We start from the raw sequence: 18,745 nt of genomic DNA, 5'->3' as shown, positions 1-18,745 counted from the left end.
GAAAGGGGAACACAGCCACGGAGAACACGGGAGGCTGTGGAGAAGTTAGGGTGAGCCGACCGCAGCAAGGTTGATGTCCCAGCCTGCGGCCGGCCCCCTCGGCGGAGGGTGAAGTCCTGCAGGCGGGGGCGACCGCAGTGCCCGCACGGCGCCGCCTCCCGCCCCGCTCCGCCCCACCCCGCCGCGGCAATGCGGAAGAGTTTCGGGGCGGCCCCGCTCCGCCGCCTGCGAGGGCAGCGCCCGGTGCCATGGCGCGGAGGCGCCGGCACCTACGCTGCTGAGAGAGGCCCGCACCGCAGCCGCCATGGCCGCCGCCCTCCGCTGCGCCCTCTGCAGCTGCCTCCTGCTGTGCGGTGAGTCGGCCCCGGGGCTGGCGGGGGAGCCCGGCCCGTCTGGGCGAGGGATCGTCCTCCCGATCACCGCCGCGTCGCGGGTGGGAGTGGACGTTGGGAGCAAGGGTCGCTAGAGCCTGCCGGCTTTGTTCTCTAGGGCCGCGCTGCCCCACGGGCGCCGCTGGCGGGGTCGCAAGGAGCTGGCGGCCGGCGGCGGCCCCGTGGGGTGCGCCGCTGCCGTGACGAGCCGAGCGGCACCGACAGCCAGCGGGCAGCCGGCCGGGTGTCATCCGCCGCGCCCCGAGGAGAGCGGGCAAAGGCCGGCGGCCGCCCGCCCGTCGCAGGAGAGCTTGGCTGGGGGCGCGGAGGGGTGCCCGGGCGCCGGCAGGATGCGCCGCTGGCGGGGCCCAGCTCCCGCTGCCCGCGGGCTTTTCTTTCCCCTTAGGCAGCATCTGTGCTGAGAAACGAACTTTCCTTTTCGGTTTTGGACACTTGTGTAAGTCCCGCTGATGAAACATGCGAGTGGGAGCAAAACCACACTTTTCCAGGCATCGTGACTGTGAGCTGTGGGAGTGCGTGTGTAGCTGTGCCCGCAAAGCCCGGCACTGACTGCCCTTCTCTGGCAGAGCTCCTGCTGCTTCAGGCAGGGCAGCGGCGCCGGGAGAGCAGCCACCACGGCTGCCTAAACTGGCCCGGGCCATGCCTTTCCCAGAACAGACTGTATCCAGGGCAGTGATGTGAACTGTGTAAAAACCGTTCATTGACAAAGTACAAAACCACAGAAGTATTTTCTTATCTCTTTAGGTCCACAGTGCTGAATAGAAAACTTTACCTGGAGAATTTTATCAAGTAGAAAGCAATGTAAGGGAAGCCACCCTTCATCGTGCTTTTTACTGGGAATTTACAAGCCTACCTTAAACCTTTGGAGGGAGTTTCTGCAAAGCACAGGCAGCGCTCTAGAGAGGGTCCTTTGTAGTGAGGACAGTGTTGTGCGGGAGAGGAGAAACCAGATGCCCTGTACTAGCCAGATTTGTTTCCAGCTGTGTTGTTCAGGTTGAGTCCTTGAAGTCTGTTACCTGCACCCATTTTCCTTAGCGTTCTGCATACCTGGGATTTTGCAGGTAGGAGAAGGTGAGAGAGCAGGAGGCCAGAGGTGCTTGTGAAGGGACACAGCATGTGCACAGGCAGAGGTCTCTGAAGGCGGGTGCCCGAGGTGGGTACTGGTGAGGACACGTATGCGCAGGGGCAGCGTCCCTCAAGGACGCCTGGGTGCCAGGGAGCACCCAACTTCTGCTTTCATGAGTGCATTTGAGTGGATTTGTTGGGTGTGAGGGCAACATTGTAGGAATTGAGTCAGTGAAATAGTTTTTATTTAAGCAGAGTTTAGATTTTAAACTCTTTTCCGCTACAGGTGGATAACTGACACATTCATTTAATGTATTTATGCATCAATTATAGACATAAAAAATAGGTTGCTTACCTTAGAACTTATTAATTAGGTTTTATCCTGTGACATTTAAGCACCAATCTGATCTGACAGGTTTTGTTTGTGTTGATCATTTGTGTTGCAATAATGGGCCAAAATCTTTTCTATTTTACTTTCAGTGGCAACAATTGTTTTAAAATAATTCAATCATAATAGTAATGGTCTATTCATCGATACTACTTTAAGGTTTCCTTTATTTAGTTTCAATAAAGTGAAAGAATTGTGGTTTTGTCACTTGTGAAGAGTGCCAGTTACTGATACCTTTATGGTATATTTAATAGCTCTCTTGCCTTTGAAGGTATCTCTGTTTTTCAGATGGTGGCTTAATAACATAATGCATAAAGCATTTTAAATGGCAATGCTAATCCATGGAGTGATGATATAACCATGCTTATGGTGGATTTTTTTTTTTAAAATTATTTCAGTCTTATACTGAGGTCTATGCAGAAAGACTATGCATGTTCCTCTTCAGAAAATAAACCAAAACCACACACCACAAATTAATCCACACAGCCACGTTATTTCCATAGTGCTACCGGAGCACTACTTCAAAAAATTGATTTTGACAATCTCAGTGAAAGTTCATGCATGTGGCTTGATGGGCCTGAAGTCTTAGGCAGTAACAAATCAGTCATGCATAATAAATTATGTTGTCAGAAAGACTGTACTTACTGGAAATTATTGATGCTGGCTAATTTGGTTTTGTTGCATAAGCTCAGAAGGAATGATAGACATCAGGATTTAAATTAATTACATTAAAGTCTGTTTTTTTAAGAAGTGCCCAAGGCAAGGAAGAGAAAGAAAGCTGTATTTAAGTTTTGGATGACTGAGAAGTTGCTGGAGGAACACATACTAAAATGTTTGGTTTTGATTGCTTCCACAGTATCTGGAATAGTGCCAAAACCCAAAAACGCAAGAATTATTTCACTTAATCTTCATAGCATTTTACAGTGGGATGCACCTAAATTTCACGAAGGAAATATAAGTTACACTGTCCGATCTAAGAGGTAAGTCTGGGGGAGTTGTGTTTTCTTTAATTTATGTTTTACAGTGTGTTTGTGATTTGTTTCCTTTTTTATAGGAAGATCAGTAGCTGGCCCTTTCTTTTAGTTTGTGAGAGGCTTATCTTTTGAGCTCAATAACAGGGCAGAGGCATTTTCTACACATTTCACACTCAAGGCAGCTTTGTACGTACTTGTTTTGGAACCAGAAACACATTTTGATGTTGGCTGTTATTAGCTGTGTGTGTGTTTTTTCTCTGTCATGTAGCTGCTACCTGTGATTCAAGAGGCTTAGTCCTGCTGAGAATTAGGACCTTGTCTTTCAAACTTTCAAATGTTCCTGTGTAGCCTCACCTAGGTGTTCCTGCTCTGGCAGGGGGATTGGACTAGATGATCTGTCGAGGTCCTTTCCAATCCCTAACATTCTGTGATTCTGTGAAACTCCAGCAGCGTTCTGTGCTCTACCACCAATGCAGCCAGCTGCCCTGCACCCTTAGTGGAAATGCTCGATGAACGGCAGGCTGGTGGCTCATCCGTCCAGTGCCTTAAACTTAGGACACGTTTTCTGAGCTTTTCTGTGGTCGTTTTTGTGGCTTGATCCAGCTCTCGTTTGGTTTTGTCACTGTGTCCTTCCAAGCTGGTCTTTCCCATCTGGAAAATGGTCTGTGCGGCTGTATGGACGAATGTGGCTGCATCCCCAGCCCAGTGATGGGCTCCCTGCCTGCTCCTCCGTGCTGGGCGATGAAACCACGTGTTTGACCACAGGTCTTGTGTTCCTGCTGAAGGGTGAATTATTTGTGCAAGGCAGGACAGGATGTGAAGCGGAGATGATGGCACCCACAGACAGGGGCCTGCTGAAGAGAAATCCCTAAACTGAGGGTACAGGCCATCTACAAGATTATTTTTCTGGGTTCTGGTAGCAATTAGCTGTTGATCACAATGTTCCTAGGTGGGCTTCTGGTGCAAAACAGGAAGAATATAACTTATTATACAGTTTCCTGTCAGTTCTCAGGCTTGATTTTCTCTGAGTATATGCATCTATCCATATATGCATATCTTAAAGACAGTTCTGAACAAAGTCCAAGTTAGACAGCAAAGCCGTGCATAGTGATATTATCTTAATACTTGCGGACTTGTTTGATAACTACTGACTGTTGAATCAAGTTTTGTAAACGCTGTCAAGACAAGGGCATCTACTTAGTGAATCATAATTTTAACCTCTGACTTTATCACAGATTTATGGTTGCATATAAAATGCTTAATGTGTGTGTACATACTTGTAATGAAGTATCTTATACACTGGATTTAATTTTTCTTGTTCATGAGTCATAATTGCTTGTATTAACAAAGAGAAGTGCCACTTTTCCAGTTAACTGAGAGGAGAGACATTTAGTCAGTTACAATTCACCCATCATACACATTTTGTTTATCTTCCATACAGCATCAATTTCCCTGGAAACACATATGAAAATGTGAGCACGAACTTGAGTCTCACAGAGTGTGATATCTCTTCTCTGTCTGCATATGGAGACTACATTTTACAGGTCAGAGCGGAGTCAGAAGATAAATATTCAGACTGGGTGACCATCCGATTTAAGCCAATGGATGACAGTAAGCCTTCTTCTACTCTTCCACAAAAAAATCTTGTCTGTTATTCATGCACATTTAAAATTTGGCTCCATGAAAAGAGCTATAGCATGCAGATAATTTTAGAATTTAATTACATTGTACTATAAAATCTTAGTTGTAACACTTTCATTTTTCAAAGGCAGAAGTTGCTGTCAGAAAGCATAGTAGGTTCATTATTATAGTAGATGTTAGTATTGGTACTTGAAACATCTTTTGAGGAGATTTTTTTTTTAATGTATATTTTTCCTTTAAAATAAGGCTTCAGTTATATTTTTTACTAGGGAGAGCTTTTCTTCAAGGCTTCAGACTTCCTGTATATCTAAATAAATTCAATTACTTTCTTGTTCATTGCTGCGTCAGGCAAAAAGATTTCTTTTTTTGTTTGTTTGGGGCTTTTTAATTAAAAAAACTAAATCACAGCAAAGGATTAATTTTTAGTCAAGAAATATTCATTGCACAGTATTTCCATTCTCTTAGTGAAGCTTCATAGTCTTTTGAGAGACACAGTTTAGACATTGCCTTGCATTATAATGCACAGCAATGATGTTAATCACATTGCTGGCAGCTTGAGCTTGGGAATGAGAGCGTGGGTTTTGCCAATGAGCATCCTTTGTTTTGTACATTCGTATGCTTCTCATAAGCAAAAATGAAATTATTTTAGATTATGTAGTTAATGTTACCTAAGGCTTTTTTTCTCCTCACAGCCTTGTTCTTTAAAATGCTTTTATTGATTGTCTCTCTTCAAAAGCATAATGTTGATAATAATTTAATCTGCCTAGAACAGAAGTGCTGAAACATAGCACAGAAACAAAAAAACAAACCAACATCGCAGGTATGAATTACGGCATAAAGGAAGCATAATACAAAAAGTATGGGTGGATTTTCAGAGCAGAGAGCAAACGTGTAAATCATTAACATAGTTGTAGTTTGACATGTACTTGAAAGAATGTGTGGCCTATAGAGCAGGCTTGGCCATGAAAAGGCAGCTTATTCCTGAACCAGGAAAATCTGGATGTAAAACTACCTGGAAAGAAAGACCTGGGAAAACTGTCTGAATCTCTGAGGAAGACATGAGGACTTTTAATGTCATAGCTGATCTGAGCATCATAATAAGAATACCTGATATTCCTTTCTGTGTTGTTATTTCTGCTAGTGCTTTTGTAAGAAATTCCACACTGTATTGTAGGAATAGCCTAAGAAAACTGAGTAACCAAGACCTTCCTAACGAAGAAAGACTTTCCCAAAGAAACGTTAATTTTTCACAAGTTCAACAACATATTCATAGCATTACATGAATTAATGGTCCAGCAAGGGATTTTTGTTTGTTTGGGGTTTTGTTTTGTTTTTTTTTTTTAGTTAAAGAAACGCCTGTTTCTAGAGGAATGCCAAATTTTCTGTATATTGAGCTCTTCCTTTCTAGACACTTGATAGTGTGGCTGTAGCCAGGTAGAACTTTAGTAGAGGCAGCCAAGGAACAGTTGTTTGTTGGAATTACAGGAGACTTTAATGGAGAGCTCATTGCAGACACAACGTATTATAGTTAATAACTGAGCTACTTATGAATTAATTTAGGTGGTGGCACAAAAACGTAAAAAGCACAAGCCTTTTTCAAAATATAAGAATATAATATTCAGTCTAAGGAGCTCAATGTTTAAGACATGCAGGAATAATTCAAATGTTTCAGTTTTTCAAAACAATCACAATGGAAGAAACATTAAACCCCTTCACTAGAGGGTCTCCTCAGAAAAGACAGATGTTGTAACGGCTCGGCTCAGAAAGAGAAGTGAGTAATAAACTATAGAAATAGTCCTTCCTCTCCCAGGAGTCACCACAGCTGGCAAAAGAGAACTGAGTTTCCCATACATTTAGTGTATGGGAAATGTCATCTACAAAAATATCTGTTGCGTAACTGCAAAAATAAACCCCTTTCAAGACCAGGTCCATAAGGAAAGGATTTATTTATGCCTGACTCTTAAAAGGAAATTACTTTCTTCTAACAGATAAAATTATTTAAAGCATGAATTGTCATAGGTTGTGGAAAAAAGTCAAATTGAAAACAGTGTGAAACTGAATTCCATTCTTTCTTCTTTTCCACCATTCCAATATGTAGCAGTGATTGGGCCACCTGATGTAAAAGTGAAGTCTGAGTCTGGGTCCCTGCATGTGGATTTCATAGGCCCTTTTGCTGAATATGAACATGACAAGTGGCCTATAAAGCAATATTACGGCTCATGGAATTACAGAATACTGTACTGGAAGAAAGGCAGCAATACAGAGGTAACTTCTATTTCCTGCATGTTGTGATTCCGTGATTTTGATGTATGCTTTTCTTTATAAATTATCAGACTGATTTCTGAAAGCTAACAGTACTGAAGTAAAAATGTTTCTCTACTAATTACAGTGTAGTAAAGTCTAGTCACTACAGCTGGTATTCAAAGCAAATGGCAGAGAGCTGTGTAGTTAAACAGTAGCATGGATATAGTTTGCTCTTTCCATTGTTAGAAATAACTGCTACATTATGAGAGTTTGTGCCCTCAGTTTAGTGGAGATTCATTTGCGATGCAGTCTGCCTCACCAAGTCTCTGTATTTCACACATAGAAGCAAGGGTAAACTTAGAAGCTGTAACATCAGCAGTATCTGTCATGATGGCTCTAAGTTGACTTAGATTCAAATCTCATGTAATTCAAGTATTTGTGCTCTTCATGGGACTCTGGGCTTTGAATAGCATCATGGCTGGGGCTTTATATTAACTGTGGTCACCTTCATCTCTTCAATTTCTGTCAGTTGTAATTAGCTTTCTTCTTCTTATGGACAGCCTCTTCCATAGACTGTTACTCAGCTCAAAAGACTTCTCCATACAAAATGCATGAAGAAGGATTGTAAATAATATATTAATTATAGGGTCATGAGTTCTATTACAGGAAAAAAGGAAGCCCTTTACTGGAAGATATTAGTCACGGTATCATTAGTGCTGGTGAGGGATCTGGAGCACAAGTCTGATGAGGAGCAGCTGAGGGAACTGGAGCTGTTCAGCCTAGAGAAAAGGAGGCTGAGGGGAAACCTTATCGCTCTCTACAACTATCTGAAAGGAGGTTGTAGCATAGAGGGTGTTGGTCTCTTCTCCCTAGTGACAAGTGATAAGATGAGAGCAGATGGCCTCAAGTTGCACCAGGGGAGGTTCAGATTGGATATTAGGAAATATTTCTTCCCAGAAAGGGTTGTCAGGCTTTGGAACAGGCTGCCCAGGGAAGTGGTGGAGTCACCATCCTTGGAGGTGTTTAAAAGATGTGTAGATGAGGTTCTTAGGAACATGGCATAGTGGTGGACTTGGCAGTGTTAGGTTAAAGGCTTGACTTGATGGTCTTAAAGGTCTTTTCTAATCAAAACAATTCTATGATTCTGCAAAAGGCATAGACTGTGTAACTTCATAGGTTGGTTTTTTTGAAGTGAATGCTTGCTCAAAATGTTGAAACCTAGCTACAGAAGGAATCTGTTACTACATAATGAGGCATGTTGTAGGGATTCCTGTACTCTGCAAAGACTGTATAGTTACAGGAACATAACCAATATATGCCTCTAAACAGCAAGTTGCATCTGCTGTCGATCACCTAATAGCTTCCACCAGCCTTTTTCTTTCTGTCTTCTTCTTTCTTTTACCTAGATCATCCACTCTACTTGCTCCATCTCAAATTAAATTATGTTTGTTTGTGACAGCACTCCTAATTGATCTCATTTGGTTAGGCAATCGTTTCTCTCTGCAAGCAGACCTCACTTACCACATCTCTGTAGGCCTCTTTAGCCTAAAACTTCATTAATGCTGCTAGAAGCATCCAGAAAGTCAGTAGTGTGAGTGGTATCACACTAACCACAGGTGAAATCAATGTAGAGTTATTAGTTATGTGATGTAGGCACAGCATTTCATTCTGCCTTTAAAAGCCTTATTCATGTTGCAGCTACAACTGCTCAGATTTGTCCTACTAAGAGTAATTTTACTTACTTTGCTACTCCATTCACTGGACTTGTGCTTTTCAAATTTTTTATATTCTTTTCTGTTATTAGGTAGCTCACGTAGATACTAAACATAATTCTGAAATACTATCTCAGTTGGAGCCGTGGACGGTATATTGTATTCAAGTGCAAGCAGTTATCCCTGAGTGGAACAAAACAGGAGAACTGAGCGAAGAGCTTTGCGAGCAGACAACCCACAATGGTAATACCTGGTGCATCACAATGGGACACGTGCCGTAGGGATCTAGGAAGTGTGCAAAGCCATTCAAAATGAAAATCAGTGTAATGTGTAAACCTTCCAAAAATGGATGTGTTTGTTACTTAAGTATTGTTTGGTGGTTAATACATGCACAACTTTGGAGCAGAGGAGATGGAAACAAAGTGAAAACTACAAGGAGTAGATCACCAATGGCATCCTGCTTTACTTTGCTGCAGAGGCCTGAAAATTGGAGTCAAATGGAGCATAGGCTCTTCAGTGATCACACTGTGTGCCTGAATGTCTTTTACCATTAACTGTATTCAGTATCCTGTGAAAGCCTGTGTTCTGTATATCTCAGGGAGCGGAATTGGAGGCTGTGTTGCAGTCTGCTTCATCTGTGGTGATATTGCCAGGGTCCGTCATGAGGCAAGGCCATAATGCTCTTTCTCTGTGACACACAGCAGTTAGTAATCAGTAATAGAAACAATTATTTTGTCTCAGTGCTTTCCTTTTCATTTTGAAGGCAGTTAAGTACCAAAAGCACTTTTCTTTCCGCCCATGCCACCCTAGCTGCTGTCTGTGGAGTCCAGCAATAACCACCACATCACCTGACCCTGTTATCTTAGCAGCGAGCTTTATGTCCCTACTTAAAAGAAAGGATGGAGTCCTGCATACTGTCTATTTCACAGACATAACATCTATTTTGAGACACTTACACTGTCAGATATCTTGTGGAAAACCAGAGGCACAAGCGGATGAGGAAGCTATTCTATCTGGAGGAAGCCTGAGGAAGCTAGTGGGCTAACCTCTTTTTTTAAAATATTTCCTCATGTTCCCCACATATATTATCCACATGCGCTGCAATTGAATTGTAGATAGGTTTTGGTGGCGATGTTGCTCGTTAGTTCATGGCTAGAATAGTGCTTAGCAAGTTTAGGTTGGTTTAAAACATTTACACAGTGATGTATGGATACATCTTAATTCCCATTGCCTGTTGTGAAATCTCTGTGCATGACATATTTTTTAAAAGGCTGAGTAGTTTAGAATTCTAGAATTTAGAAATTTACTTCTTTACCCTACTGTTTTTATTTTGCTGCCATTTTTATAGATTTCTTTAAGAAAAAAATTGAAGCCTATACTCTGGTAATGTTATGCGTCAACTGCTACATTTATGAAACACCAAAGAGTGTACAACAGCTTTTTACATTATATCACCTTGTGGATAGTTCTGTTGGTCTTTTTTCCTTTAATCATTTGCCTGGTATTGTATGTAGAATCACCAGTATGTGTAACTGTCAGTGTCTAAATGTGACGGTTTGTAAGCTTACTGTATAGAGAACTTCCTCAGCTTATTCAGACTCAAAATTTGAGAGGTAAGAGGTATTTTGCATCTGGAAACAAATACTTATGTTTGCAGTTAAAATAGTTTGTTGGATTTCTTAATTCCATAGAGAAAATGATAACTTGAAAATAATATTTTCAGAAATCAATAATAACAGCCTTAATTTATTCTTTTTCTTGTCTCTTGCAGGTGTAACTCCTGTGTGGATAATTGTGACTGTTCTTATAGGATCTATGTTGGTCGTTGCAATATCTGTTCCTGTTTGTTTCTTTTCCTTTTTGTATCTATATCGACTCATCAAACATGTTTTCTGCCCTTCATATACCTTCCCTCAACACTTGAAAGAGGTTTGTTTTCTACCTAACACAATTAAAATCAGGCTTTTCAGCAGAACCATTTGCCTTTCAAAGCCTCTCTGTGCCAAAACCTTTAGAGCTTCTTTTATTTTGCCTTATTTCATTAGCACCTGACTGTTAGCCATCTGTAAAGTGCAGACGATTCTGAGGGGGTTTTAGACTACAAGGAGCAATGCTGATTATCTGTTGTTATATAGTTGTTGTGTATGGTAAAACTTGCTCTTCTGCCAGACATAAAAAGCCATTCAAATAAATGTAAATGGTGAAGTCATGAACTTTGGAAAAAGCTGACAAAATAAGATACTTTTCAGCGTGAGAAAGGCAGAGGAAGTTAGTTAATTTACTATTTAATTTCTGGCATCATAAAGTCATAAATTTTGCATGAATGTTACCTCAGTTTTTTATGAAGTTCTGTGGTGCTGCACAGACATAAGTAAGAAGCAGTGAGATTAGACTTCCTTTTGTAGAAGACTAAGGTATAATTAACTCTAAAATACTGTCCTTTTGAACTATTCTGCACAGAATGGTCAAAAATATTTAAAAGCTGAAAAATTAAAAAACTTGGCACAGACTTATATTGCTAAAGCAACTGCATAATTTGTAATAGGAAGCTTTTTATGGCTTAGAAACAGGATGTTTTCTTTCATTTTAAAGTGAGAGCATAACAGGTGTTAACCTTCAGTTCCTCTTTCGAGATAGCAAACAACTGAGATATGTTTCCCCTGTCTCATTTTTGACTTAAAATTGCACATTTGTTCTCCTGAAACAAAGTTCTTTTGCAAATAGAATAATGAGTTTTAACTTAAGGAAAGAATGTGGTGAAGTCTGAAAATTCCGGATAAAATGAGAGCAATGAACATTAGCCATTCCTGTTGGGGAATACCACTGACCCGGTTACCCATACAGCAATATAAAAAGGCTGTATCGGCATCTCCTCCAGGAAAAAGGCTATGCAGAGCATTATGTACACTGACATTAGCAGCTTCTACTCTTCTGAGTTTCCTGCAGTTTCTCTGGGTCTTTCATTTTGAGTCACGTAGAGTTCAGCAGACTTTGAAGCTGTCCTGGCCATCATCTTGTGCTTTAAGTTTTGCACACGCTCAGCACACAGTAGTTTGCTGAACCTGGAGCTGAGCTCTTGGAAAGGTAACATTGCTCTGATCAATACAGGGTATGGTGAAATTTCATTTTGGCCACAGGTTTCTCACAAGAATAGGGGAGAATTTTCATTTTGTGCTAGTGGGTTATAGTGGTTAATCACAGGAATCAGCTGTGCTTCCCTAAAATTGCATTTATAAAAGACAGTGATTTCACTACATGAACATTTGAAATTGCACATTACTGACACTTTGCTAGGAAAAAAAAAAGGTCTAATAGTAGTAATATTAGTTTTTATTTTTGTATCTACATTGAACAGGACTCCTGATGGAGCAGTTTGTTTCTTAGCTAAAATACACTAAACTAATAGACGATGATCAAGTCACAAGAAAAAAATGTAATTGTACTTCTCCAGCCACTACCAGTAAAATGAACTGCCACTTCAGCTGCCAAAATAAGTGGCTGACATGTTATTACTGTGTTGAGTAGGTGTGCTGTTCTTGTGTTGACATTCAAAACACAGTCATGACATCCTGCAAAGTCTATGTTGATTCTTGAGGCTGGTTCCGTCTTATCAATAGAACAGAGAGTGGGAGGAAGTTGTGATATTTCAGCAGTAAAATTAAGTGATCTTTTTCACTCAACTGCATAGCCTCACAAATCTCCCTCCCTCCCTTCACTTGACTAAATAGTTATGGTTTATGTTGACATTTAAAGCCTTGCTATCTGATGTCTGAGCAGACAGCTCTCTGAGATGGCAGGAACGATTCACATCTTTTGCAGCTATTTGACAAATATCTCTGCGAGCTCCTTTACCTGCAGTCGAGTCACCATTTTAGTTTTTCCTTCCAAACAAAACCTAGGTGTTTTATATTTTTATAGAAAGTTTATATTTCAAACAAGTCACTAACTCCTGGGGTATCTTCTTGCAAATAAGGGCAGGTCTGATTTGCTTGCAAGCCTTGCACAGGATGTTAAAGCGAGCAGAGAGGTTGTTACATTGTCAGCACTCTGTGACTTCTAAGCATTAAGAAAGCTAACTGATGTGTGGAACACAGTATAAAACATATTTCTAAGCAAACAGGATGGTATGGCTGGTGCAGCCTAATTCTCATTTCCTCTTTCCTTCACAGTTTTTGAGCAAGCCTCCCAGTGGCTCGCAGTTTTTTCCTCCACTCCCACAAGAAGAGCATCTTTCCTATGACAAGCTAACTGTCATTTCAGAAGAATGCAAAAATCAAAGTGATGAGACAGGGGATGAGGCCAGCAAGACAACAGAGCACCTCCAGGACTCTGAACAAGAAGATTCTGATTCAAGCATAGTACCAGCTTCATCAAAAGCCTAAATGCACTCCTCATACTTCACTTGGCACAAAGGCAAATGGACTCTTATCTTCTTATGGCTGCTTTCTTAAGATGGAAAATATTCGTGTCAAACATGTGTGCACAGACTTTTGACAGAACCGTGTTATTTTTTTAAAGTACAAGAAACTTGACTGTAAAGGAGGAATTAAATTATGCATAATTTTTGCCACTTTTTGTAGTGGCTCACTGTTGTAGCAATACCTAGGACTGTATTATGACATAAATTTCAAAAGCAAATATCATATATATAATACTAGTTAATTTAACTTTGGTGAACTATTTATTGCAAAATCTAATCAAAATGGCATATTGTGTAAGGTTTGTAAAAGAAAATTATATTTTGTAAAAAAAGACACTATTTGATTTATTTTTTTTGTTAATGAGAAATTGTATTTCTGAAGGATATATCCCTAGTAGCATAATCTTTCTATTGAATGTTTTTTTTTTTATCTGATACAAAATTGCAAAGTTATTGTGATGGGATGAATTTGGGATGAATAAACCAAACACAAATATCCAGTGTGCTTTGCATTGCACGGTGTTACTTATACCTCCTCGCTAAGGATAATGAGAACATATTGGTGCACTGCCAGATAGCCCTCTACATTCAGGTATTGCGCAGTCCCCTCAGCCTCTGCTCTGCCGTTTTTATCACAAGTTAAATTTTGCCTACCTCATCCAGAGTCCTCTGAAGTCTGTGGAAAACTTCACAGCTCAAGTGGGAGTTAAAAGGGAGGTTCATTTTATCTACTGACACATATTCTTAATTTAAAAAAAGTAAATCCGAGTTGATGTAACTCCCTTGCTACATAATACAATCTCACCGGCATAGGCCTCTTCATGCATATGAAGGTTATTTCCGCATCAACATTGGGCATAAAGTGTGATCTTTGCACTGTGCGCTAATTTTGTGAGTGACAAAATTTTTAGTGTGTATTATTACATCAAAATGAGAATGAAAAATTAAACTCCGCCAGAAAACATAACTTGCCGTGTGTAAATCATATGTTGATGTGGGAATTGCAAAATTTTTGGCTGTGATTTTGATATTTGTTTATTAACTTGTAAATTTTCACTTCTTGGGAACTGTTAGAGGCAGAAAACATAAGGAGAACAGGCATTGATTCCCAGCTATGTGTAAGCTGCACAGATTTTTTCTGCGCTTTTTAATTTTCATCATGTTTTCTTTGCTATTCAGATTTATTGTAGTTCATATGCCTAAAATGAAATTAAACTAAGTAGTTTATTGCAAAGTCAGGAATGCTATAATGTAAGTTTACCTGAGCTGGCTGGGAAACCATACTTCTACAGTTGCTGTAGCTCTTGCTTTTTGCGGAATGTAAAATAACATAGTACTTTGTTGTGGGGTTTTTGTTTTATTCTTGACTTAAAAACTGTTTCTTTTTTAGTTTTTCAGTATTGTTTTTGAACTGACGATTTCATAGATTCTTCAGATTCTCTCTGATAAAATTTTAAGGATCACGTCTGCAATCAAAAATAGTGACAAAGATACAAACCAATCTAAAAATATCATACAATATAATATTTACTTGTGGAAGTATGGGATACTTTTTAATCACTTCACTTTGGGGTCTTATTTTATATAATAGTGACAAAATGACAAGAATAAGTTGATGCATTTTTGTGCTTTGTGTGAGAATACCACAAGGTGAAAAATTAGTCAGTTTTACAGTGGTCATTAAGTGAGAGAAAAATATTTCTTCTGTGGTTCTGTGTTGCATGTTGCATTTTGCATTCTGTGATTGCTAATGGGCTGTAGATACGGTGCTTAGGGACATGGTTTAGTGGTGGACTTGGCAGTCCTAGGTAATGGTTGTACTTGATGATCTTAAAGGCCTTTTCCAACCGAAACAATTCTATGTTTTGGTTTAATGTGGAATATGGAAAAAATGAGGAAGCGTTTTCATTTTTTTCCAAGGCATTTTATTTCACTGGTGCCTTTCTTCACCTCTCACCAAATCTGCTCTGTGAATGCTGATCCTTTTGAAGGCAAATTTCCTGTGTCTGATACGCATCTCCACTGTAAAAACTCAGCTCCCTGTGTGTTTCCCATCCCTCCCTTCCACAGTAGCAGCTGCTTCTTCTGTACATTCTTTTTTCTTTCTTATTTTATTTTGTTTTCTTTTTTTGTTTTCTTTTTTTGTTTAATATGGCTTTCAGAAAGGTAAAACCACATAGTATAGCTCATATGACCAATGCATGTGCTAGTTGGCTGGCCAGGTCCTGTTAGAAGAGAAAAGGGTTGGGATTTCCCTGCCTTTTCCTTGCTCATATAGTAGAGCTGCTATCATCTATCTGGCAGTTAGTCTTTACGGAAGAGCAGGAAGTTACTGTCTTATCAAATGTAGCTGAAATCAATCAGCTGGTTCAAAGGTTATGATGAGGGCATAGATAAGGTAGTCTCCTGTGCTGTGCCACTTCATTACAGGTTCATTGTTAAGCCAAATTGAAGGAGGGAAAAAAAAAAAAAAACCTTGGCTATTCAGAGACACAGTCTTTTTAGGTAAAAGCAGGAAGAACATGTGCATGAACATCCTTTCTGAAATGCTGAGAAGTTGGCTTCTCCCATCTAAAAAGAGGAAGCTTTTCCCTTCATGTCTTTGCCAATACCAGTCGTTGGGCTATCATATGAGAGGAAAAGGAAAGACTGTTCTCAGAATAATGCTTCCTCTTTCAACATATGCAGGCTCATGGAGCAAGGAAGGATTTGTCCTGACCAGTTTGTTTGTTTGGCTTTTCTTTGATATGGAACATGGTGCCTTTAAAGAAACAGCTGTTTTAAGTTCATGGGAGTCTATCTTGAACCTACTGTCTATATCATCATCAGAAAGCCTTTATATAGTTAATTCCAAAATGAAAAATATACTAAGATTCCAGCTGCACCACAGCTAGCATGGATTAGGAACGAATTCCCCAACTCTGCATTTCATAGGTCACCAGTTTCCATAAAGTCCAGAGAACTGTACAATTCCAGTAAAGGTTCAACCCTTGGATCATACCATGCTCCAGTTGTCTGAGGACATCAAGCTGACAGAGCAGTCAGACTACACCTTTGCTAGTGTTATTCTAATGCAGATAACTTGGTAAATAAAGTTAGGATGTTGTATGTCACACAGAAGAGAAATGAAGTCTCCAATGGAGAATGTATTTAATTAAGATCATCCTGAATGGGCAGAGTAACATTCTGTAAAATTCTGATTTAATTATCTGGTGCCAGAAGTCTTATTTTATGTAGAGCTAACCTTGTAGCCACGGCATCCTCTGACGCTAATGTCTGCTTGCTTGTCTACTCTCCCTTCAATCGTATAAGCATCCAACATGTGAATTTGTGCAGTGCAGTAAGGCATCATTTGTACTCCTGTTTATAAAGGAATTCAAAAGTAATATTAAATAATGGTTTGACCTCTTGGAGGATTTTGATTGATGCTTCATTGCTGACATCTCACTTCAGGTTACATCGCTTAGCTGCATTGTCCTTATCATTTCCTCAGCTCTTACTGGAGGATTATGGTATGCAGATACTGCAGTGATGGGAGGGACAGAAGCCCCCTAAGCAAGCAGAGAGACACCATGTGCGTAATGTCAGAGCAAGCAGGAGAGGGGTAAGGCCTGTAGCTAATGTGTACACTGGGAAATCTGTGAACGTACCGTGAGGATAACATGGGAAGCTGTACATTCAGTGAGTGTTAGAAGACAGATTTAGCTTGCTGAACCAGGCAAGGCTTTTCTCGGATGACTCCTATTTTCTTTGCTAAATTTCACTCTTCTGACCCCAGAAGAAGATTTATGACTAAAAAGACAGTGATGAGCAGTACGTCAGAGCTCCTACTCATGGTGCTCATTGAGACCTAACTTGCGGTAAACATGGAGCATGTTCACCTCCATGCATGATCCACAGTAGCTGAAGGAACCTGCCACAGACAAACGAGGTTCCTCCTTCTACACGTAGAAGGAACTTTAGGCAACATTTCAGGCACATGATATGAAGTGCAAATACAGAGCAATGCAACAAGAATAGGAAGAATTCACAGCACTACGAAAAGGGAAAGCCCATCTCATTTTTCACTTCTGACTTTTCACCTCTGATGTATTTTGTTCACCTCATTTCATATTAACCTGAATAAAATCCAGCTAAGCCACTAATGTCTACAGCTTTTACTCACACATTGCTAAGCAGCTATTCCTGGGGATTTGGGTTTTTTCCAGTGTTTTGTGATTTAATGGACTAATAGCCAGTAAATCAGTTAGAGTTAGATAAAAGGACTAAGTGACAAGGGGTGATGTATTTAGAAACTCTGATTCTAGCCCCATAAGGACAATCCTCAGGCTTTCCCAAGACAGTAGCTCCTTCAGAAGGCAACTGCCTGGGTTCCTTCTCTGGAACAGCATCTCTTTCCTTGACAACTACATAAAAAGCCTAGGCTACTTTTTCCTCTTAGGCAAGGTTAGTTCATACAAATATCTCTCAGGCATCTTGGAATTCTTCTTTCTGCTCTGCAGAGAAGTCAAGAATCTAGTCGTGACTAGCATTGAGGCCAGGCTTGGCTAAGGTCAGATATTGCAATGCTACTTCAGGGGAATTAAACTTTTGCTTTGCAAGGTCAGCATTTCCTAAGAGCTTCTAAAAACAGTTCGGTTTGTCTTTTATTTTTTTTCAGGTTGACCTGCAGTTTGGTTTGCTTCAGAAGTCTTCCTGTTCCAAACTGAGTCCTCGCAGGAAAGCATTTGTAGGTGAGAGCCCTCTTCTTCAGCCACAGAAGCCACAGCTTCCCTGGGATGTCTGAAATGAGCCAATAGGCCTGGAGACAAGGTGCAGCCTCTGGCTGTACCCAAATGGGCTGCATGGCCCCACAGGCATCCCAGGCAGTATATGCTCACATTTTTCATAAAGAGAAAAGGTACTTTGCTAGAGCAACTAACAAAAAGATTGCAGGCTAGACATGAGGAAGAGATTTTTTTCCAATGAGGGTGGTGAAACACTGGCCCAGGTTGCCCAGAGAGGTGGTAGATGCCCCATCCCTGTAGACATTCCAGGCCAGGCTGGATGGGGCTCTGAGCAACCTCATCTAGTTGAAGATGTCCCTGCTCACTGCAGGGGGGTTGGACTAGATGACCTTTGAAGGTGTCTTCCAGCCAAAACTATTCTATGATTCTGTGATTAAGACTTGTGTAAGACATTGTCCTCCTTACTCTAGAGGACTCGCTTCTCTGCTGGTGGCTGATGCCTTTAGCAGGACACCTTGACCATATGAAGGAATACTTTACTCCTTAAGAAACTGCAGAAGAAAAGGAGGTGGAGATTGCAAGGTAAGAGGAGAAGAACTACCTGGTAGGCTTAAGTTAGCTGATTGGTTCTCATCTCAAATTATAACCGTGTCCTGGACAATACCAGCAAAGGTCAGGGAAAAATTCCCACTTTGGTAGAAACCTGTAAAGATGCAGAAACCAGTATTAGAAACCAGGGGCTTTCCCCATGTGAAATATCCTGGTCCCATGGACATTAAAATCTCGAAAGCAAATTGCTTGTAACACATGAAGGAAGAACTTGCATTGCATAGATACATAACTGTTTACATTGACAAAAGAATTTACTTGTGAAAAATTCCTCAACTGTAGCCTTGCTATGGTTCATGCCATGCTATTTGGAAGCAGGGAGCCTATCTACTTTTATGAAGTGGGGTTTCATGTGAAAACGGCTGTCCAAATCTACTTGGTCCGAGAAATGTAGAAATAGAGCCCAAATATCCAAACACAGTGCTGGGAAAGAAGCAGGTGTGGGGTTTTTTTTGTTTTGTTTTGGTTTTATTTTTTAATATATACTTCATTTGTAATGCTTTTAGCTTCCAAAACTATGTAGAAAAACTATCACTCAGGTGCAGAATATCAATGTATTAACAAAATTTGATG

The 18,745-nt window shown here is 40.5% G+C and overlaps 1 protein-coding gene across 2 annotated transcripts; it reads left to right on the top strand.

Moving 5' to 3' along the window:
- Positions 1-214: 214 nt before the first annotated feature.
- Positions 215-13,723, top strand: IL10RB (interleukin 10 receptor subunit beta; the record flags this gene model as incomplete). 2 transcript variants are annotated; one of them, XM_080363764.1, is made up of 7 exons in its annotated part: positions 215-353; positions 2,702-2,825; positions 4,261-4,430; positions 6,559-6,725; positions 8,509-8,659; positions 10,188-10,345; positions 12,586-13,723. In XM_080363764.1, the coding sequence occupies 7 exons, from the start codon at positions 305-307 to the stop codon at positions 12,796-12,798; spliced, it is 1,032 nt and encodes a 343-aa protein (XP_080219890.1). In that variant the 3' UTR covers positions 12,799-13,723. The 2 variants fall into 2 exon arrangements, with proteins under 2 accessions (XP_080219890.1, XP_080219889.1); XM_080363763.1 differs by lacking the exon at positions 215-353 and having other exon boundaries at positions 2,641-2,825.
- Positions 13,724-18,745: the final 5,022 nt, after the last annotated feature.

Source organism: Nesoenas mayeri, assembly GCF_963082525.1.
Source record: "Nesoenas mayeri genome assembly, chromosome: 1".
NCBI lineage: Eukaryota > Metazoa > Chordata > Aves > Columbiformes > Columbidae > Nesoenas > Nesoenas mayeri.
The sequence above is the reverse complement of the archived record's forward strand: the minus strand, read 5'-3'. Positions and strand labels throughout refer to the sequence as shown.